Genomic DNA, 25,179 nt, shown 5'->3' on the forward strand with positions numbered 1-25,179 from the left:
GAGCAGAACATATTTTCATTCATTAAGCGGTACAGTTTGAAATGCAATCAAGTTGCTTAAACATACACAATTCCTTAGGATCATTAAAAACATATAGAAACTGTACAATTCAAAAAATGTCAGGCATTGCCTAATGCCACCAATGCCATTATCATTTGTATTGTTTTATGATATGGACATAGAGGCACTGTGTGCCAGCCTACGTCCATTTTATGTCCTATTAATCCAATTGATTACATCACAACCTGTACTGAAAAATTGTGGGGGAAGCAGGAATGAAATTTAAGTGATGCATTGAAATATCTTCCTTTGTAAGTGGATAAAGGTAGAAGTTTTATGTCTTAAACTTTGGTTATCAGCTTGAATATGTTGTTAGAAACTCAATTGCAAAGTAAGATTGTCAGCAAAAATATGTTATTATTGAGCAAAAATTATATTAATTGGTTTGAGACGTTCTTGTGGAAGTCTGTTAAAAGAGAAATTATAACCTTTTACTATACTCTGCAAATTAATAGTGCCCAAACTGGTCTGAACATTATTTTGATTATTACCTTCCTTGTTAGAATCACAGCTGAGCACAAGTGATTTGTCAATGGCGACAGTAAATGATCTAAACTCTGAATGACTGATAATGGCTTAAATTGAGCATCCTCTGTTGGCCTAATGACTTGACTGTCCAGTTTGAATTGATAGCTGGACCATACATCAGTGAAGAGTGAGGCTGTCACTGGCTAAAATTGTTAGTGTGGTCAGGCCACACGTCACTTCTACACCAGTACCTAATCCATTAGCTGTGTAACTTAAACAGCTTTGGCAGCTAATCAACACTTCAGACTCTTTACACTTCTGTCTTGTTACAAATTATGAAAGATCTTGTCATTTCATGTTCGGTGTGATCCTGAATTTAAATATGGCTGCATAAGAAACTGTCAGATATGGCATGTTATCGCTTTGTTGCATGATAAATGAATTTTCTCCTATAAGAGTTGTTATTGGAAATCCCTTCTGATGTGGAACGTCGGGGGAATGATGGGATTATTTTGCATTGAGCCTATTAAGATTGATGCCCAGGAGATAATAACAATGTATAGCCCAGTTATTCTTGGTTTTTGATGTGGAAAATGACCATAATATTCTACATTAGCAAATTAGTACCAATGGCTGATGATACTGAGATACAATCAATATTGACCATAATTGACCACTCTGCCAATTTGCGGTTCGATTTTATCACCGAACAGATTTATTTTGTCTTTTTCCATTGTTTATTACGATGTGACAGCTTCCCTGTCACACACTGATCTTTACACAGCGTCAAAAGTTAAGCACAAACCTATTTTTTTTAGATACAGACAAACTTCAAAGTTATGAAATAACAAACAACATGTTATGTATACATTATCTGTTTGTTTTTACGATAGAATAGTTTCTCAATCAATTGATTACAGTGCAAATATTGTTAAATTAAGACATCTAGCAATGCAGGAAACCAGCTCGACAAAACTGTAAAATAAGATGGCTTAACAAGTATGGTCATTACAATAAAATGGAAAGTTAAATTCATTCCAACAAATGATAAAACTAACAGATAACATCTCTTATTTGCACGAAAGCTGTTTGTCAATATCTGTTGTATCCTCTGTTAACAGTAAGTGTTTCTGTCAAACGTCATCGCATGCTTCATATCAGACTACATTTCCGAATCATTGGGATTCTTTTCCATTCCTTATGGATTGCCGCCATCAAATCTAGAAGATTTTGAACCAGAAGATCTCTAGCTCTGACTTGGCATCCTAAATGATCCCACAAATGCTCTATGCATGGGGTTGAGATCAGGATTCTTCGCAGGCCAAGGAAGAAAGTCTATGGCATTGTTTTAGGGAAGTCGATCACAGTACCTGAAATAATATAAGACTCTTTCATATGTGGATATGAAGGATAGGGATATTCTACCCAAGGGTCACAAAATGTAGTTAAACCCGAGGCTTGCCTATTCTTCATATCCACTTATGAAAGAGTATTTTTCATTCATACCTCGACATTTATTGCAATTTTACAACTATCATATCCCGCCATTTTGAAATAAATTCGAAGAAATCCATGGCTGAAAGTCATTTTTTCATACATGGAAAATTACATGATATATTCAACAAAAATTCTAGTTGTTTGCATCTTTTTTTTTAGTAAAACCAGTCAGGTTTGTGAAAAAAATGTTTAAATTTTTCCGAAGAAAGATAAATTTTGTTGACGCCGTGATGTCACGAGGCTTTATTGCATGGGTAGCCATGCAATATAGCCTCAGAAGGCATGTGTGTATTGCCCTAGACCAGCTAGTATTACACCCGTAGGTATGAAAGAATACTCTTTCTAAGATGTTATTCTGGTATTTTAGACCATTTAATGGAGATTCAACTTTCAGTCATAGGAAACAAAACCAAGATCTTAAAAAGCCACCACCGAATGCAACTGTTAGTGTGGGTGTTTCTCTGGTAGTATGTAGTTCTTCATTCCCTCTACACAATGTGCGACCATCAGTAACATGGAGGAAGACCGACTTTTCTCCAGCTAATGACTAGGTGCAATGGAATGAACATGTTCCTGTCATATTAATTCCGATACTTTGCTCGTCTCTTGCCTTTTGATAACCTCTATCTTGTCATGTTGACCAATACATTATAAAATGCGACTGTGTTGTCATTAAAAAAAGGCTTTTCAGATCATGGACACAACACAACCAAACATGAGTTTGGTGCAGGTGACCCCTATTGTGCTGAAAGCACGTGCACAACGCCACTCATTGTAGCGTAGTTGATGTTATAATGCTGTTTACTTTTTGAATTAACATTACTCATAACAAAACACAAGATGTGGTGCCATGCATAATTTACAGAAAATGATATACCGTATTTTCCCTATCAAAATGATTTTTCTTTGGGGTGCTACTAAAATAGTGTCTCACATCAGTTTGATGCTTAACACATCTATATTATCTTTTATAAGAGTAAAATTTATTGTATTGGACAATTTAGGACATGTTTACATACTTATATTTATGATAAAGGTTCATAAATAATAGAGATGTTATCATTTCAAAGCATTTTATTGTGTTATCTTGTACCAACATCCCCCACCCCCCTGCCCAATTACCCATGCCCAGCGCCCTTATCTTAATTATTAGGGAAAATACGGTATATCTTTTCAATAAAATTATAAAAAGATATTTTTTACAAGAGATATTTATCATCATTTTAGCCTGACCTGTTAGCTGTAATGAAGTAAGTTATAATTTAATTAATCAAAGTTTGGCTTGTACAAAAATGGTGCTGTGACCAGGATATATATATCGTATGCACAATGAAGAGAAGTTTAATCTTGAATTTTGATCTGCGACCTGAGGAACAGAAAAAGTACTAAAAGTAATTTCTTCCTCTTTGGTGTCTGCAATAGTTACGCACATGGATTACTTCAAAGAATATGAACTGCATGTTAACTTGTTAATTATAAGTTAAATTGCATTTTTTTTTGTCAATAGAGCAGTTCCTGTTATCAGAAATGGAAACAAAACACATTTAGAACATAAAGAATTTTGCCAGAAATTCATAATTGATTAGGTTTTGAAAATTACAGTATATAGTTGTCATGCTTTGTATGTGTACTTAAGAGTAGATGAAATTGTAGTACATCAGTACGTCAGATGGGATACAGTTTATTGAAAAGTATGAAACTTTCTAATGTTGTTATGTTTAGGGAACAGCTGTATAGATATAGTGTCTTATTGCATAGGACATTTATTGCTGTCATTAAGATGTGGAGACTAGAAAGGTTTATAGGACACACCAATGCCCCGTCTCTATATATCAACGCAAGACGGGATGGGATGGGATAAGATATGGAGTAGACATGTGTGTCGCATATATCTTCCTCTCCCAACACCTGTAATGACATTGCAGTGCAAAATGAAAGGGCATGCAATTGGACTCTCTCGGTCCTTCATGCAGATTCTATGAAATGGGTACATTGAACAACATATGAACAATTCATTAAAGTGTAATTGGCATAGCCAGCTATATATAGTACACCTAGCTGTTACAGAAAAGAGCCTTTTCTAACCAGTAAAGTTTGGTGGGAGTACCTCTATAATGTTTATACCAGGGCTATACTTTTCTTTACCAGTAGCATTTTCAATTGCAAAAGCTTTCTGTTTTAGGATTTTACCATTTTTCATCTGGATGGGAAATAATATTAAAAGACCATTGTATTCCTGCAGGTGATAACAGTGTAATGTCCTGTTTAATGTTTTTATCTGTATAGATCGGTATCAATAGTTCAATGTGAATGAAGTCCCAGCGGTAATAAGTCCATGTTAGATCTCCCGTTTGTAAAACAGTTGGCGCCATACATCCCATCATTGTCAATATTTTAACAACAATTTCATAATATTTTCATGCACCAATTCTGTGTTATTCTTGTGATCTATGACCAAATTCATTCAACACGGAGGAATCTAGACACCTGCACCAACATTTGTTTCTATTCTCAGGTGCTGGAAATACATTTACCATAAGGTTATGTCAACAAGCTTATTTATGGTTTGCAAAAATCCATGAAATAGTAATCAGAGATTTCCTGGATTAGGACAAGGCAATTCAAAGTTTGTTTGAATGTTAGATCTTTAAGTTGTTGCCCTAGTTCTTAGAATGCATAAACACAGTATTTGAGCTTAATTTTACTTCATACATGTTGGCTCATCATTTACTTTGATGTTTTATTGAACGAAACTTTTAGGAAAGTTTTATTTATAGTGCCATCACTGTATCAAAGGCCCACTACCTTTCTGCAGCAAAACACTTAAGGTTTCTTAAAAACCATTAATAATGTCAGAAAATATACCAATGACTTAAGATGACGTTACAACACCAAACATATGCAAGATTACTTGCGTGATATATGAAAACCATGGAGTGTCATTTCGCTGTTTTGCCGTCTGGCGCAGTGATAATCAACTACCGGGCGGTATTTAGAACGACGGTGGGAAACATAAGACGTACCCGCATTATAAAAATTCACATTTTATTAATTTTAATGAAATTGTTCAGAAGGTGATTATACATGTGGTATTAACGGTAACTTAATAACTTTTGCGACTCTACAAAATTATTGATCTTGTTTTATATTCCCATTTTAAAGATTAAAAGTTATTTCAGAAAGGTAGTAGGCCTTTAATGTTTCTATGGAATGGCTTTCTCCCTTCAGAGTGTACTGCTGGCTTGGTTATAACTGGAACAAGGACGTTATAAATCCCATCAATCAATTAATCAATCAACTTTCTCTTCAGAGCTTGTTGATGATTCTAAGTCTTTAATTGTATACCTATAGGTACAATGTACCTCAGTTTTATCATATTTGTTGCTCATTGGTTTATCAATTGCTCTTTTAGAAAAAAAATAAACTTTATGGTAATTCTAGTAATTTAATTTGAAGGATGCATGCATTGTTGCATCCAAGATCTTTTGTAGTATGTATCACAATTTTTTGCTCACCTGGCCCGAAGGGCCGATGAGCTTATGTCATGGCCCGGCGTCCTTCGTCCGTCCATCCGTCCGTCCGTCCGTCAACATTTCCTTTAAATCACTACTAGTCATAGAGTTCTGCATGGATTGTAACCAAATTTGGCCACAAACATCCTTGGGGGAGGGGGAACAGAACTTGTATAAATTTTGGCTCTGGCCCCCCGCCGGGGGCTGGAGGGGTGGGGCCCAATAGGGGAATTATAGGTAAATCCTATAAATCGGTACTTGTCCTAGAGTTCTGCATGGATTGTAACCAAATTTGGCCATAAACATCCTTGGGGGTAGGAGAACAGAACTTGTATAAATTTTGGCTCTGACCCCCCGCCTGGGGCAGGAGGGGCGGGGCCCAATAAGGGAAATAGAAGTAAATCCTATAAATCGCTACTTGTCCTAGAGTTTTGCTTGGATTGTGACCAAATTTGGCCATAAACATCCTTGGGGGAAAGAGAACAGAACTTTGGCTCTGACTCCCTGGGGGCAGGAGGGGTGGGGCCCAATAGGGGACTTAGAGGTTAATATTAAAATTCCTTCAGAAAAGAAACAATGAACCTGTATTCAGAACATTACTTGGCATTACAAACCAGGTGAGCGATACAGGCCCTCTGGGCCTCTTGTTAGAAAAGGTTGCCTGTTTCATTTCAAAAGAGCAGGTTTTTTTTGTACTGTAAGGGTTAAGAAATATTAAAGTGTTGACTTCACTAGATAAAATATCTTCTGTCAGAAGCTTCCTAGTTTTCAATTACTTAAAGACACATTTTACTTATTACTTGTATGGCAGCTAAAGCAAGATTAGGGATTCCATCTATGCGTTGTAACCAATTTTGCCTACCAAAGCAAAGCGTCTGATCAAATCTCCACTATGATGAGACATTTCTTTCCAATTTATGTAAAGTCTAGGACAAATGTCATTCACTAGATGGAAAATACATCTGATTATTTTGACAGTAGAGTACGTAGCTTCATTTGAGCTTAATGTTTTCTTGATGTTTGTTTTTTATGGAGGTGGTTCTCAAGTTTCCATTTGTTTTCATCTCTTACAAAACTATCTCTATGTAAACCGTCAGCTCAAAGTACAGATCCTCTTAGTGTCAGCTGTCCATTGTGTTTTATTTTGGCTATAGCCTAGCCGATTACCTGTGTAGTAACAAAGTAAGATGTTTTCTCAAGCCTTGGTCAGCAAAGTATAAAAACTACTAGATTCATAAAAACCTACCTTACAAAAAAGAAACAAAAAATGAAGATGTTTATTAACAAATCTTTCTTTTAGCATAGTTATATGACTAACTGGTACTGAAAATGTATATAATTTTATTCTATGTCAAGCCTTGTTGGTAATATTTGCATCAGTGCTGAGATCAATCAGTAATATATATGAATTTCATTCAGGTCAATAAGAGACCACAGTGGCTTTCAGTGGTCAAATTGTACAGACAATACGTTGTTTCCGGAATACAACATTCTGTCAGTTAAGTCATGTGACTTTCATAACCACGTGACTTAATTTAGGGCACATTTGAAACAAAATGGCGGCATATGTAATGATTGTACACGGTGGAAAATTACATATCATGAAATAACATTTAACATTATTATCAGAACATATTGTATTAAATATAAACTAGATATGCATGAAAATTGAATTTAGACACTTCATAAGGAAATGACATGTAAATTACGGCATCAAATGGAGCTACCGCCTAGCAGTTGGAAATCAACGGTATCTGACGTCTCACTCACAAATATTTCATAACTTACCTGGGTACATTTTCCCAATTAAAAATCAATAGCAAATAAGAAACACAAAACATAACAGTTTATCTTAGTATCCGTTATCGAGCAAGTATTACCGACAATGATTTTTACCTGGACATTGGTATTCTCTGCCTTTAAGTGTCACCGCCATGACGGAAAAATGTGCCCTAAATTTTTCGCGGTCACATGACCAAATCAACGTTTTCTACCTCCTACCTAGAAGATTCCTTGTATCCCGGAATCATCGTATTGTTACCACAAGCCCTCCACCTTGGCTGCCTACATGAGGCAGTTGCCATGTATTGATCATAGGTTGGTGGGTTAATCATCAAACCTCCTAAACCTGACACATTGGCTTAAATGGCTGTTAATGGGACATTAAAGTCAAACCAAACCAGTCACACTGCACTTTGAGACCACCATCCCTTTTACCAGTAGGTTGGACAGGATAATCGTGTAAAGGTTGACACTACCGATATCCTTCAATCTTTGTATAGATCGAGATCATGCAACCTTATTGACTTCTTGAACCATCATAAATTTGAGACCATCACTCTATCTGAAGGTCTCAAAGATTACCTCTCCACCTGTAACTTCATTTTAACTAACGTTTTTCCTTTGATCTTAAGACCACTCTTCTACCTGTATACATTTACACCTGTACACCTCTGTCTGTAAATCCTTTTTGTGTTGGCCAGTTGACATTACCTTTCCTTTCTTTTACAATTTATCTAAAAACCACTGTTTTGCCAAACTAGGGGACATGATAATGAGTCCAGACAGGAAAAAGCCAAATAATAAGGAATGGTATGGGAAATTGCTTGTGTTTGCAGTCATTGATTGACAGCTGCCAATCAGTGTTATTAGTCCGTACACTGTCTGAGTTCAGGAAGTCTGAGAGTAAATCGGTGTAAGACTAGGAAGAGAATGGCGCCTATTACACCATAAAACTTTGCCTCGGAATGTCACCTGAGGCTGCTAATGATGCGGCTATTATTTGGATTTCTCTCTAGTTTGGGCACGTACTATGGATGGTAATGCTTGTCATTAATCAGCCTAGAACTGCTACTCTCTTAAAGGTCTGCTGAACTGGTCATTTGTAAAAAAAAAATCTTTTTTATGTATATATATATATATATAACGCCATATGAAATTAGGGAGCATATTGTATGATGTCTGTCTTGTCAGTGCTTTTTCTGTCCTGTCCTGGTCTCACGCGGAGATGGATGAATTAAGGTATTAATTTGACATTTGTAGTTTACTGCTTGTTTTACACTTTACTGAAATTATTATGCACACTCTACATTGTTTAGATCAGTATGTATTGACCGGATGGATGGGAGAGATATGTAATTGTTTTTGAGGTATCTGAGCTAGCTGTGAAGTCTGTTGTGTTACTCTCCTAAAATTCTGTAGTGTGAATACAAACAAATGAGAGGGAGGTCAGAACTGCTTGCCTGTGAAAGGTTCACTGACATTGGAGGCAGTTAAAAGAATCCTTAGTTCATAACAAGTTGTTGACCTTCTGTAGAGTGAAATGTCACTGTTTGAAGTACCTTTTAGTGATTTTGACTGACTTGCAAAGTTTTCGTCAAGATTGAGTCAACATGAGTCTCCTTATTCTGATTTGAAGCCAGATTCATACTCTACTTAAAAATATGAAAGGTTTTCAAACATTTCACAATATATCGCCAATATGTCAATTGGTCCTTGGCTACCAGACCTGACTGTACCGTACTGATTCAATCCATTTCATTTCATCACAAATCAAGTCTTTATATAATCTGACATAGGGGCTGTGGTGGCCGAGTGGTTAAGATGTCCCAACATATCACCACAAGCCCTCCACCTCTGGGTTGCGAGTTCTAATCCCAAGTGGGGCAGTTGCCAGATACTGACCGCTGGTTGGGTTTCTTTTCTCTGGGTATACTCTGGCTGTCCTCCACCATCAAACCTGGCATGTCCTTACATGACCCTGGCTGTCAATATATAGTAAAACTAAACCAAACAAATGTAATCTGACCTTTGTCGTATGGAGTGAATAACCTTTGAACTTTGATAGATATTGTTTTGATATCTGGACTTTTAAAACTTGACCTTACAAATTGATTTGATTATAACTCTTTGTTGTATACTTTGACATGGTAAAACATTATAGCTCAGATAAAATGAAAACACAAAGGCTATTGTTGATCAATATATAGCCTGCAACCTTTTTATTGAAGGACTAATATTTTATCGTTTGATTAAATCCTGTTGCATTCTGTTATGTGATTTTTGGCTTTCTTTATCTCTGTGAATATTTCCATGTGAAAACATAATAACAACTTCAAATTTTGCAATGTGAATGTAACTTTCATTATAGATAGATTACAGCATGAAATATGGTACATTGTTTAAATAGTTAAAATGTTGAATAAGCAACAACAATAAAAATCCACACATGGAGATCGACATTTTGAAGGAATAACAAATTAAAAAAATCTCTATTTTCATGACATCCATGACCATAATAACTGAGATTTCCCACCGGGTATCCTCATATCAACCCTGAAATCACCGCATGCATGCAATCTCCTGTGACATTGTCTGGAAGATCATTGTAATTTTAGGTTGTTTCCAGACACAGTTGCTGCAACTAGATTTCAGTTGGTGCAATCCTCAACACCTGGAAATAATTGTTTTATATTTCCCAATACAAAATATGGTAACTTTTTTTCTGGAAATTTTTTCTTTGTAAATTTCTTTCAAGTTATTGTTCTTTGAATGAATTCTGTTTCTTGCTGTGATTCCATAGCTTCCTTTCACACTCCTGAAAAGATTTTTTCTAGATTTAAAAAGAAAATCATGAGGATGCAGAAAATTAGTTAAATATGTTTCAAACTTGAAAAATGATATTTAAAGGGTTGTCAAATTTTGCTTTATTTCTGTATTCTTATTTAATTTTTTGCACACGATAATTGAGTCTTCACTAATTATAAAGTTTACAATACAAGTGTATGGGCGAACAATTTCTATTTTCATTTTACACACCTCCTGATAACTGCTGACAATTCACTCAAAAATCTTTACACATCATGAAAAAATTACTGGTAGTGGAATTACACATGTGGCATCATAAAATGTTGGAGTTTTGTTCGTTTCCTTAAAATGCTCCCATCTTGAAATAAGGATGGGCCGTAATAATGATATGAACTGAAACGAATTGTCCTTCCCATTCAATGTGCTATCCTAGCCTGACATTTATGTCTTTAAACAGTTGCACTTTTGTCTTGAAGACATCATCTAGTACAACATTCAAACTCTTAACCAAGAAGTGTTGATTTAAGACTGCTATAAAAACATTTTTTTATAGATATCTGATACACACTGATGCTGAATTATTGAAAAAAAGCGGTGAACCCATTAATTAATTAGAAATTAATAAATTAAAAAACAAAATGCAATTAACATTTTCAAGACTTTTTAGTTAGGTCTTCTATTTGACTGTCAATATTGACAGCTATATCGACTGTAACCAACTGATTTTCATGGTTACTCAGAATTTCGAGTTTTCAAATCCGCGACTTTTTTGCATGCACCTATTTATTTTTTCGCTCTTCATAGTCAAATGGATCTAAAGAAAACATATATACTTGATACTTTTTTTAGCAAGTAATTTTTCGTGATTTCTGCTTCCCTGCAAATTACACAAAATTACATGATATCACACAAATAAATTGATTCACTGTAAAAGACTAATGTATCTTTAATTTGTATGACCATGACCTTTATCAAATTTGTTAAGCAACTCTTGCTAACAATGTTAATGTCTGGGTAGTGAGTTTAATACATACGAGACAAATTTCCTATAAATATTTTTATTTCCATCAATCATGCAATTGGTAGTCAAAGGATCAGACGTATCGGGGTTTCTAACAAATTAATTCTCGTCTTTTATGCGACAAGGGCTGTTAATGAAAGACCAATGATGGAACAGAGGAGAATATAATGGTTAAAGTATCCTTCCTCAATCTTAATTGATTTTCTGTTTACCTGACAGATACATTATTTGTATTCCAATATTTGTAACAAGTTGATTATATTCTTCAATTTTCTGCCATACCCTTTATGTAGAAAACATATTTCTTTAGTTCATCGATCACATTGGCATATATCAGCTGGAAACCATTGATGCATCAAATTCCTTCATTGGACCAGCTTTTAACGTGATGATTTAAAGAATCGTAAATGGATGAGAATTTATCAGAATCATTTCATAGAAACTTGTATCTATATGTGAATCTTATGCAGTTGAAGCAATAATAAGAACTTTAAGTGGGATGTTTGCTGAAATATCCTATCTAAAAATCAGACATTTTTTTCCACTATTTTCAATTTCAAATACAAATCCAAATTTGAAAAATATTTTTAAAGTTTGCTGATGCATGCTTGAACACAGTGATGCCAAGATGAAATTCTATCACCACATTGTGAAGTTCTCTACAACATTAAAGCACTAAATGCCAACATAAGAATTACTAAGCGACCATTTTATCCTAATCCCTGTCAGTTTATGCCAGGACAAATGTGGCTGCTTTAATTCCCAGACTGTCACTAAAGTTACTGGGGCTTCACATAATGGTAGGAGAGACCTTGAGATCGTAGCTAAAACAGACACTCAAGGCTGCCTGTCTCTGTTCTGTTAATTGTGCTGTGAAATAGAGGTAAAACTGTGCTATGGACGCTTTGCCATCGTTCAGAGTTCTTGAGATTTTGTTATCCACACAACAGTAAAGTTTAGCTGAATTCAGAATGTCTGGTGCCAAGGAGACATCATTGTAGATTTTCATGGGGATTGCTAGGCCTTAAGATAATTTACTTCCTTTCCATGGCAAAGCATTAATAAAAAAGATGATAGGATATAAGTATGAGATGAAATAAGGAAATATTGATTATTGAAGCTTTGAACCTTTAGAAGCTCAAAGCTTTATTGACAATATACAATGAAGAGAGCTATATTTTTGTTAGATCAAGTATCTGATATACCGTTATATTGTATAATCTATATCACACATTAATGACATGCTTGTAAGGCTTTTATTGTCTAAAAATTAATTCATTCACTTTAAGATTTCAAGCTTATGCTGCAAACTTGAATGCTTTAAGAATTGTAATTATGTTTGCTGTAATAAGTATGACCTGTTTTTGTCTTCTTTTTATTCCACCCGAATCAAAAAAAAAAAAAAAAAAAAAAAACAAATAAATGATGAATTGTCTATCCATCCATCTGTAAAATATGAACTTTGTGATAGCTTTTTGTTTGTCACAGCATCTCCACTTGAAGATTTATTTCAACATCCTATAAGTATAATAATGACAAAGCTGTCGTTTGCTGAAATCATTTTGATTTGACTTTATTTGCTAGAGTTATGTCCCTTTGTTGGGATTTGTTTGGTAGAACACTTTTTGTTTCTCAAAATTGGTATGCTCAGCTGCTCTTCAAGATCATTTGATATATTTCTTATAAGGCACATGAAGTGTGTGATCCAGTTTGAGGTAGAAATGAACCTTGTGTATCTGTATGCCTGCGTAGTAACACCTGATAACTTACAATGGCCTTAAATGATTATGTGGCTCCTCGTCTGCCTTATCATTACAGAGAGATGACAAATGCGCCTGGAGATAATTTATGAGCCTAGGTCTCAAGTAGCGTGCACTTCTACGAATATTCCTTCAGGATTAATTAAAACTAAATTCATGGAACTCAAAAGACAGTTGTGTTTCATTTGCATAATCTCTGATTTGAAATTAATCTTTCAGATCTTTTTGCCTCTACATCAGTGTTACATTTAAAACAGAGTGTGTTTGATGCATTAATATGTGATCTATCTCCATTAGGGCAGGTTTACAATAAATTAAGGGGATTGGAGAGAATTACAATCCAGTTATACTGTGATTTAGTGCTGCATGGTGTGTGTGGGTGCGAAATGTCAAACGCTGAAGATGTGCTCAGAATTTCAAATTAATTACTCCACAGATCAAATCAAATTACAATCAGAATATCTAAAGGTGGTACAACTTGAATGCTTTGAATTTTATTAAGTCATTTGTCAGACATTTATCCTTTTTGCTGGTTCAGTATAACACATAGTCTTACAGATTCAGTAATAGGACACTACATACTGTATAGCTGTCACTAGCAGGTTTTATTCTTGCTATGTTGACGATTTTACTGAAATCTGCGAATTCAGACACAAAAACGAAATATTTAGAATTTCACTACCATTATGATGCAGAAGTTTAACATGTATATCCATTGGCGACAGTGTATCCTATACCCACAATTGATACAAAATTTTGATATTATGAACTTCTCAAAAGAGAAGTACAGTAAATCCTGTCTTATAGTGATACCTTTATGGATATATTTAAGTATATCTTGTGATGATTGAGGAGTTGTGGTGGCCAGGTGGTTAAGATGTCCCAACATATTACCACTAGACCTCCTCATCTGGGTCACAAGTGCCAATCCCTTGTAGGGTAGTTGCCAGGTACTGACTGCTGAGTGATATTTTTCTCCAGTACTTCAGATTCAGCTTTCCTCCACCATCTAAACCTGGAATGTTTTTTGAAAACTCTAGCTGCTAATAGGACACTAAACTAATCAAACCAAACCAATATCTTAAGATGTTTTGTCCTGTTGATTGGGTTACAGAAGCCTACTCGGAGGCCATCAAGGTCCTGAAGGGCGAGTATGTGTTAAAGGCTTTAGAGGAGCACAAGATGGACCAGGCACTCATCTTCTGTCGAACAAAACTGGACTGTGATAACTTGGAAAAATATCTACAGCAAAGGGGAGGTAAGTCAGTACGAAAAATCTTATAAAATGTTTGACATTAATTCTGAGGGCAGAAATAGACAATTGTAGCTCTAATAAGGGGGAGGTAAGTCTTGATTACAACAAAATGTGGAGATTTCCATAGTAAACAGGTGCCAATCAAGCCATTATTAAATTAGTATTTTAAGTATATTATATTTATTTTTCAAAAATCCCCCTTATTACATGTTCTTTTTCTGTGCTAGACAGGGAATTTTTTGTGACATCCTGATATCAACATGGCAATGCCCACAATGACATGAGGACGGGACAATAAAATATTTCTGCTACTGCTTGATATTTTGCAGCACATGAACATTTATATTGAAATACTTGTTGAAATGTAGGTTAATTTTGTTGTGTAGATAAATGTGATAGAAGATATATACCACTATATTTTCATTTTCACTGCAGTCTCACTATGTAACCTTACCAAGCGCAGTTAGCCGTCATATAGACTATGAACTTCAATCGCTTATTATGACGTCATTATCATTATGTCGTCACAATTGTTGTGCCAGCGATCACGGAAAATGGCTGTTCAAATGACTGTTCCATCCTTGGCAATAACGAATGGTTTATTCATTATAGATGCAAAGTCCCTTGTTATTTCAAAATAAAATTGTAACCAAATGTAAATATAAGCATATAGTGCGCCTTACGTTGGATTTGCCTCTGTCCAGGTGGCATCTATATTGTCTATGAATGCCAACTGAAAGACGTTCCTAGCTTAAATATATGATAAGTATTTCTAAGAGTTCTTTCATAAAACTCCTATTGAATGAACACAACCAGTCAATGTCCGAGCATATGTCAAGTACTTGAAGGACGTTTTTTTCCTAGTAATCTGAACCAATTGTTAATAAAGGAAGTGTTGTTTTTTACTGGCTTCCAAACCTTGGCTGTCACAGACGTACACCAACTTATTAACGTGTAATTGTAAAGTGCCACAAATCTTCTGTATGTCATATAACCATGATAATAGCCAACATTTATATGGGAGTGTCTGTGCCAGCAGACAGCTGGAAGCCCGAAATTGATTCATTTGGCTTTCCCTTGTATGAACTTTGGCTATTAGATTATAACCTCTGATATCACGTTCTCAAATTACGCCTTCATGTTTTTTCGTACTTCGATTTTAGAGGAAAAGTGCTTGTGCTGTTTATTATGGTCAGACAGAGGTGGAAATGTTGATAATTTTAGCAAAGTACCACAATGTTACAGAGAAATTATTGTTGATCTAAAAAGTGCCATAGAAATACCATAGGTATTATAATGTACTTACGATAATCATGAGGGGGTTAAATCTTTCTAGATAATTTTGTTAAATGAAAATAGAAGGTGCCAATTTCAATTTTGCTGTTCAGCCAACTAGATATTAATAATTTCATTTAACTGTTGTTCAAAGCTATTTCTGATGTCTTGATCATCTTTGGATCTGTCTCAAAATATTTTTATCATGGTTCCCATAGTTTCCCTGACTGTATATCAACTAGATAACAGGATTTTATGAAATTGTTTGAAAAAGTAAAAAGTTAATGTAAGGTTTGAAAAATTAAATAAGTTAATGTTCATCTTTAAAACAAACATTTGCAAAGAGAGAAAAAATAGTCATAAAAGGTATACTACTATAAACACATGCACATCTGACATGTGAGAAATTGGATTGGATGATGATGTATCAGATATATTATATGCTGTAGCAATAGAATGTTTCATCACTCCCTGCAGAGTTATAGGAAAGTGCATTAGCTGTAGAATAATTCAATTCTGATAAGTTACTCTTGTGCTTCTCTATAAAAATCAACGATCTGTATCTCCCGTAATAACATTAATTTAACGTTGCTTGAAAAAAATGTGCATTATATGTCTAGATGATTTCATCAGATTTTCTCACCTGAAAAATAGTTTTCCCTAAAGAGCGACAATAAACATCAGCAGATTTTAGAGTGAGGAATGTATAGGAAGATTTGCTGTAACTGCCGTGTTGGCAATTGATAAGGTATGAATGTTGAGAAGTTAGTTGCTGTTGAGGGAGAGGTAAAAATTTAGGCAGAAACTATGTAGAAGAATTAGATTTTGTTTTCCTTTCCCAGGAGATAACTGTGTGATATTGCATTATATGTTCTTACTTTTAGGACATTCACCCTGGTTATCATGAAACCCAATTCACATGTTTACAACACCCTCAAATACTTGTCGATTTGATGTCTAAATTTACCCTAGTAAATTAAGTCACTGTTACGTAAAATTTCATTTTGTTTTCCTTGTGGTTTTAACAATTCATTTGAGATCTAATTGTTGTGTAACTCTTACGGTTGCCAAGGGTATAATGAATGATAAAGCCAAAGTCATTAAACTTTGTTAATTGTCTCCCCTGATTGGATCCAGTATGCAGATCAACTGAGGAATAGAGACAAAAATCATTTATAGAACAGCTACAAACAAGGGGATGTTTTTAACGTACAGGTTAGAATCTTTTCAGGTAGGAATTACTCCTGAGAAAATCATTAGGATTTATTTATTGTGTTCATTATCTGCCTTGATTGGATATCATTCAGTATGTAGATCAACTGAGGACTAGGGACAAACTGAAAAAAAATATGTATTCAATCAAGCTGGGATTGATTTGTTTTTGTTTAATTATCCCCCGCCCAACGAAGTTGGCGGGGAATACACAAATGGAGTCCGTCCGTCCGTACGAATGGTTTCCGGAGCATAACTCTAAAACCAGTAGAGATATTTCCACGAAACTTCATACACACATTGGTCTTATGGTCTAGTAGTGCCTTTTGTTATTTTTAGGTTTTCATTTTTTGCATTGTCCGTATCCATGGAAACATTGCTGAAAATATCATATTTTTGTACCAGGTTCGTTTCCGGAGCATAACTCTAAAACCAGAAGAGATATTTCCACGAAACTTCATAGACACATTGGTCTTATGGTCTAGTAGTGCCTTTTGATGTTTTAAGGTTTTTACTTTTTGTACTTTTTTCTGTAACCATGGAAACATTGCTGAAAATGGCAGATTTATGTATAAGAATCGTTTCCGGAGCACAACCAGCAGAGATATTTCCATGAAACTTCATAGACACATTGTTCTTATGGTCTAGTAGTGCCTTTTGCTATTTTTGGGTTTTCATTTTTTGCACTTTTTCCGAAACCATGGAAACATTGCTGAAAATATCATATTTTTGTACCAGGTTCAGTTCCGCAGCATAACTGGAAAACGGGTTGAGATATATGCACGGAACTCCATAGGCACATTAGTCTTATGGTCTAGTAGTGCCTTTTGCTATTTTAAGGTTTTCACTTTTTGTACTTTTTTCTGTAACCATGGAAACATTGCTGAAAATGGCAGATTTTTGTGTAAGAATCGTTTCCGGAGCACAACTCTAAAACCAGCGGAGATATTTCCATGAAACTTCACAGACACATTGTTCTTATGGTCTAGTAGTGCCTTTTGCTATTTTTAGGTTTTCACTTTTTGCGCTTTTTTCTGTAACCATAGAAACATTGCTGAAAATATCATATTTTTGTAGCAGGTTCATTTCCGGAGCATTCTTTTTATGATCTAGTAGTACCGTTTGCTATTTTTAGGTTTTCATTTTTTGCACTTTTTGCACCATGGAAACATTGCTGAAAATATCATGGTAAATGGTAAATGTTACTTTGCAAAACTCCACCCATCTTGTGTATATAGTCTAATATAAATGTCAAGGCTGTATACCTGATTCAACAATTGCACCCCGCTCTACTTGAATTATACTCCATTTTTCTTTAGCTCAACTTCCTTTTTCCTGTTTTTTTTTCATACACATAAGTCTCCACAATCAAACTTACTTCAGCTTTGATATCTCCGTTGCCGGGGGATCTGAATGACTATGTTCTTGTTTATAGGTTACATAGCATTTCTTTTTCTTTTTCAGGTCGTAATAACTCCTGTGTATGCTTGCATGGTGATCGTAAACCACATGAAAGAAAAGCTAATTTACAGAAATTCAAGGTAAAATCTAAATTTGTAAAGCAAAATTTCAGGTAAAATCGAAATATATAAAGCAAAATTCAACATAAAATCTAAATTTGTAAATCAAAATTTGAGATAAAATCGAAATTTGTAAAGCAAAATTCAAGGTAAAATCTAAATTTGTAAAGCAAAATTTGAGGTAAAATCTTAATTTGGAAAGCAAAATTCGAGGTAAAATCGAAATTTGTAAAGCAAAATCCAAGGTAAAATCTAAATTTGTAAAACAAAATTCAAGGTAAAATCTAAATTTGTAAAACAAAATTCAAGGTAAAATCTAAATTTGTAAAGCAAAATTCAAGGTAAATCTAAATTTGTAAAGCAAATTTAGGTGTATTACTTTGTTTGATGGAAATTTCAGGGGCTCCACGAGGTCCCCGGTTATTGTTTAGGTGACTTGTTTTATGGTATGACAATTGATAGATGAAAAAAAAAGAAATAAAATGAGGTACATTAAAATCATCTAAAACATGTGAGGATCAAGTCACATGTTTGAAAGTCTTGATTATCTAGATTGTTATAGTAGCATAATTCATTGGATGGTGTCACATTAGAATGATAATTGGTGTACTTTTATAATTAGTTCAATAAATATGGGCATGATATGCTGAACACAACAACATGGCCATCATGAGGTGGCAAATATATGTGATGGTCCAGATTATAATCGGTACATACCATATATTGGTTATTCTTTCATCCATTTATAATGGTCCAGATTAAAATTGGTACATACCATATATTGGTTATTATTTCATTCATTTATATATGTGATGGTCCAGATTAAAATTGGTACATACCATATATTGGTTATTATTTCATCCATTTATATATGTGATGGTCCAGATTATAATCGGTACATACCATATATTGGTTATTATTTCATCCATTTATATATGTGATGGTCCAGAATATAATCGGTACATACCATATATTGGTTATTCTTTCATCCATTTATAATGGTCCAGATTAAAATTGGTACATACCATATATTGGTTATTATTTCATTCATTTATATATGTGATGGTCCAGATTAAAATCGGTACATACCATATATTGGTTATTATTTCATCCATTTATATATGTGATGGTCCAGAATATAATCGGTACATACCATATATTGGTTATTATTTCATTCATTTATAATGGTCCAGATTAAAATCGGTACATACCATATATTGGTTATTATTTCATCCATTTATATATGTGATGGTCCAGATTAAAATTGGTACATACCATATATTGGTTATTATTTCATTCATTTATATATGTGATGGTCAGATTAAAATCGGTACATACCATATATTGGTTATTATTTCATCCATTTATATATGTGATGGTCCAGAATATAATCGGTACATACCATATATTGGTTATTATTTTCATTCATTTATAATGGTCCAGATTAAAATCGGTACATACCATATATTGGTTATTATTTCATCCATTTATATATGTGATGGTCCAGATTAAAATTGGTACATACCATATATTGGTTATTATTTCATTCATTTATATATGTGATGGTCCAGAATATAATCGGTACATACCATATATTGGTTATTATTTCATCCATTTATATATGTGATGGTCCAGATTATAATCGGTACATACCATATATTGGTTATTATTTCATCCATTTATAATGGTCCAGATTAAAATCGGTACATACCATATATTGGTTATTATTTCATCCATTTATAATGGTCCAGAATATAATCGGTACATACCATATATTGGTTATTATTTCATCCATTTATAATGGTCCAGAATATAATCGGTACATACCATATATTGGTTATTATTTCATCCATTTATATATGTGATGGTCCAGAATATAATCGGTACATACCATATATTGGTTATTATTTCATCCATTTATATATGTGATGGTCCAGAATATAATCGGTACATACCATATATTGGTTATTATTTCATCCATTTATATATGTGATGGTCCAGATTATAATCGGTACATACCATATATTGGTTATTATTTCATTCATTTATATATGTGATGGTCCAGATTATAATCGGTACATACCATATATTGGTTATTATTTCATCCATTTAATGGTCCAGATTAAAATTGGTACATACCATATATTGGTTATTATTTCATTCATTTATAATGGTCCAGATTAAAATCGGTACATACCATATATTGGTTATTATTTCATTCATTTATAATGGTCCAGATTATAATCGGTACATACCATATATTGGTTATTATTTCATCCATTTATATATGTGATGGTCCAGAATATAATCGGTACATACCATATATTGGTTATTATTTCATTCATTTATATATGTGATGGTCCAGATTATAATCGGTACATACCATATATTGGTTATTATTTCATTCATTTATAATGGTCCAGATTATAATCGGTACATACCATATATTGGTTATTATTTCATCAATTTATATATGTGATGGTCCAGATTAAAATCGGTACATACCATATATTGGTTATTATTTCATCCATTTATATATGTGATGGTCCAGATTAAAATTGGTACATACCATATATTGGTTATTATTTCATCCATTTATATATGTGATGGTCCAGAATATAATCGGTACATACCATATATTGGTTATTATTTCATCCATTTATATATGTGATGGTCCAGATAATAATCGGTACATACCATATATTGGTTATTATTTCATCCATTTATATATGTGATGGTCCAGATTATAATCGGTACATACCATATATTGGTTATTATTTCATTCATTTATATATGTGATGGTCCAGATTATAATCGGTACATACCATATATTGGTTATTATTTCATCAATTTATATATGTGATGGTCCAGATTATAATCGGTACATACCATATATTGGTTATTATTTCATCCATTTTAATAACACATAATTAATTATATATATTAGTTAAATATGAACCTGATACAAATGCATGTGCTACAAAAAACACACATAAAAAAAATGACTGAATATAAAACAAGACAATGATAGACAGCCAGCATATGTATAATGTAGACATTTTACTTTACGAAAGAGAAAGAAAATACCATCATATTGAAGTTAGATTAAATCAGCAGTATTTTATATTTTTGTTAAGAAGGTCTCTTTTGCTTAATAGTGTCTTCATTTTAGGCACTGCCAGGTGTTATTTTGGTCTTCATGCAATTTTCTATCTGGCTCAGCTGGGTCATAATTTTTTTTTTTTTAATTCGTGAAGAATTTCTTCTTTCCATTTTAAAGCTCCTATGACACTATGTATCGTGTTACTTTTATTGTAGATATTGCATCAAGATTCCTGCTTTTTATTTTAAGACTGGGCACTATTGTGTAATTTTCATCTTAATGAAATTCTATGTTTGAAATCTTATGGTTTATTTGATTGATATGTGAGTCCCTGAGTTCATTTAAAATGGTCAAGACCATAATATATTTTGTCTTCTATGAAATTTACATGTTAAGAGATACTCTAATTCTCTCTCTAGTTCTTGTTTTTTCTACATAGACTAGTCACAGTAATATATTTTTGTGATAAAAGAAAAATGACAGATTCCCTATGTGTCTTATAAGGCTTGACACCACATAATGCCTGTGGATTTTGTGTGACATCCAATCAATAAAATGAGAGATGCTATTTTAATTTCCTACAGGACAGAGCAGTAAAGTTCCTGATCTGTACAGATGTAGCGGCCAGAGGAATAGATGTGGGCGGTCTACCGTGTGGTAAATAAAAATACCAATCATACCTTTTGATAAGTAGATAACCATTAAATCAATCTATGTACAATAATTAAAAAGAATACTGATGGATGGTTGGATGGTCGGTAACACACTTGCCATTCACCAAGATGTCTTGGTTTTGATTCCCCTTTTGGACATAAAAAGTACAGACACGCCTACCCTTTTGGATGACCTCATAAGTTTCACCTGATCAAAGAACCCTTCCTTTCTACCACATTCAAACACCTAAAATTGTTTCCATTCAATCCAACAAGTTTAGAGCAATTAGTTAAGGTGGTTATAACTTAATTAGCTTCACAATTTTTGGAAAATAGAATCTAGTCTTAGAAAACTGATTAGAGCGGCAGATACAAACACCTTCCCATGTGTAAGTAGTGTCAATGAATAGATACATGAAGAAATGGAAGTTACAATAGGAAAAATAATCAAAAATACAAACGAGAAAATCATATTTTAAATGAATTAATTTTGCATTTCAAATGTAAGAGTATTATATTGTTTACCAATGACTTATTTTGAGGATCAAGTTTTTGCGACCAAATCAATATCACAAGAAATCCCAAAAAATCCCCCATAGAAATATTACTGACCAAATGGTATACATAATGTAATTTCTTTTCTACAGTTATCAATGTGACTCTCCCTGATGAGAAGCAGAACTATATCCACAGAATCGGTCGTGTTGGGAGAGCTGAACGGTAAGTTTGCAAATAAAATTGCTGTGTTTGGCATATGATCAGATGATTAAATTTACGAAGCGTATGATTGTGTTGTGAAAAATGAAAATACCAACCACGTGATTGTGTGTTGTAGAGCTAAAAGATAAATTTACCTTCAATAATAGTTTTGGTGGAGATCTATAGGGTTGGTTTATAGAAAAAAATTACCGATCATATGACAGGTTTAAGTTAATACGTCAAAGACCGAGTACAAACTGTGGTTAATAAATCAGATATGTCATCATTGATGTTCAAAACAATGCCTTCAGAGCTGCCATTTTACCATGACATTCCTGAACACCACATTTGATAAAGGAGATGTTTTCCTTCATTCTGAGATTAATGATTTTCCGCTCAAAAAAATTGTCAAACTACACGCAAAAATGCATTAATAAAATGCAAAAGGAAAAATAATTAAAGATCTCCCAGTCCCAATTGCTACAATTTAAACACCGTTCTTAATGCTTCGTTATTTATAAAGACCAGTTTCTGATTCCAAATTTGTTTTCTCAATTCATTAATAATTGATGAGTAAAATGTAGAAAATGCTTAAAACTGATAAAGCCAATCTATTCAATCTCTCTTAAAGAATATGAAATAAAGATGTGCGATTCGATCATTTCATGTATTCCAGCAGTAAGTTTATAAATTTTGTATTTGTTGATTAAATGAATTGTCCGGCATACTTGCTGGCCAGTATCACAGTGATACTTATTGATTAGGGAACTACAATATCATGTAAGCAATGCTTCATCACAGTGATACTTATTGATTAGGGAACTACAATATCATGTAAGCAATGCTGCATCACAGTGATACTTATTGATTAGGGAACTACAATATCATGTAAGCAATGCTGCTTCATCACAGTGATACTTATTGATTAGGGAACTACAATATCATGTAAGCAATGCTTCATCACAGTGATACTTATTGATTAGGGAACTACAATATCATGTAAGCAATGCTGCATCACAGTGATACTTATTGATTAGGGAACTACAATATCATGTAAGCAATGCTCTAGCAAACTGTTTTCATTCAAATATTTTAAAAAGCTTATGATGCAAACTCACATAATTGTAATTGGCCCTCAAGCATCTGTTTTATTTATTTATAAATCGTTGATTGTGTATTATATATACCTTTTTATGTATTTTAAGTTCGTGGATTTTTTTATGATTGGTGGGTTTGTATGGTTACAGTTCTGTTTCATTGTGTTTTGTAGCTGTTTTAACATTATAGTCACAATCAGTAATGATGATTCATTAACAAACCTTGCCCTAAATGTGTTTCAAGTATCAATTGGAATAAATGAGACGCTCTTTGTAAAAGCACCATGTAAAACTAATGGATTTAAGTTGCATTTTATCATGGCTAATTGGAAAAATATACATCATATCAAACTTCTTCATTCATCAAATGAAGGTAAATCTGTATTTGGTTACAGATGTAGTTTTCTGTATGAAGAAGTTAATCAGCATTGATTGTGGTTCCTGCAATATTTGATTGTCATTCAGCATTTTAGCCCATCATCATCAGATGGTGGGCTGTTGAAATCACTTTTCCTATGCGATCTGTCATCCGTCCGTTCTTGTTATTGCTATTTCTCAGAAAATACTGAAGCAATCTCTCTCAGATTTCTTATGTAGGCTCCCCTAGGGCCCTATTTGTACATATTGCATTATGGGACCGATCTATCAACAAGATGGCCACCAGGCAGCCAATTTAGCCAATAATTGTTTTAATCATTACCATATCCAACTCAATAAGTGCCCAAGGTAGTTGAAGAAATGAAAAATGGAGGGATGCTTACCTGGTAATAATACCAAAAGGTTAACATTTCACAAAATTATTGCACAGAGTAAGCAACTAATCAACTCATAAAAGAAGTCATACAAAATTTCAACGGTTTTCATAGTTTCAGTCTATATTTAAGTCAATACAAGTGAATTTTAGGTCTCAAAAAGTGGAAGAGCGTTTAGGGGACACTTACATGTATTTGGTCGAATACAGTATTTTATTTTAAAAGTTAACCATATATGTGTCATAATTATGGACATTACTAAATGGGCATGATACATGTTATACCACTCACTAACATGACTTCTCTTTGTTTCCAGAATGGGACTTGCTATCTCTCTAGTCTCTACTGTGAAGGAAAAGGCAAGTATTAAATGGAATTTATAAACCCCAGTCTTTCTCTGTCTCACTGCTCAACTATCTGCAACAATAGCCAGAAATTGTTATGTCTCAGGCATTAAATAGGACAACATATAGACGTGTTACAAATGTTTCACATTCTATCACATCCTGTTTGATCCTGTGTCATGACTAGATTTATCCTGATGTGTCTTGTCGCATTGTGTCCCTCTCCAACTTTAGATGGAACCAGAGGTATTACATGTAACCCATCTAAGACATTATTAGTTGTATAGTGCTAAAATGAATCATTTTTGTCTGCAGTAAAATTTACAAGATTGATAGAGGTGAGATAGGAAATATATTCTGTTGT

The 25,179-nt window shown here is 33.7% G+C and overlaps 1 protein-coding gene across 1 annotated transcript in view; it reads left to right on the forward strand.

Annotated features, from left to right (window-relative positions):
* Positions 1–25,179, forward strand: part of LOC138315619 (ATP-dependent RNA helicase DDX1-like) — a 293,511-nt gene that overhangs the window by 263,173 nt on the left and 5,159 nt on the right. Inside the window, exons 22-26 of the mRNA XM_069256771.1 lie at positions 14,020–14,163; positions 18,112–18,188; positions 21,855–21,927; positions 22,571–22,643; positions 24,788–24,830. Coding sequence (XP_069112872.1) covers positions 14,020–14,163; positions 18,112–18,188; positions 21,855–21,927; positions 22,571–22,643; positions 24,788–24,830 — 410 coding nt within the window. The remainder of the gene's footprint in view (positions 1–14,019; positions 14,164–18,111; positions 18,189–21,854; positions 21,928–22,570; positions 22,644–24,787; positions 24,831–25,179) is intronic.

This window comes from Argopecten irradians, chromosome 2, assembly GCF_041381155.1.
Source record: "Argopecten irradians isolate NY chromosome 2, Ai_NY, whole genome shotgun sequence".
Taxonomy (NCBI): domain Eukaryota; kingdom Metazoa; phylum Mollusca; class Bivalvia; order Pectinida; family Pectinidae; genus Argopecten; species Argopecten irradians.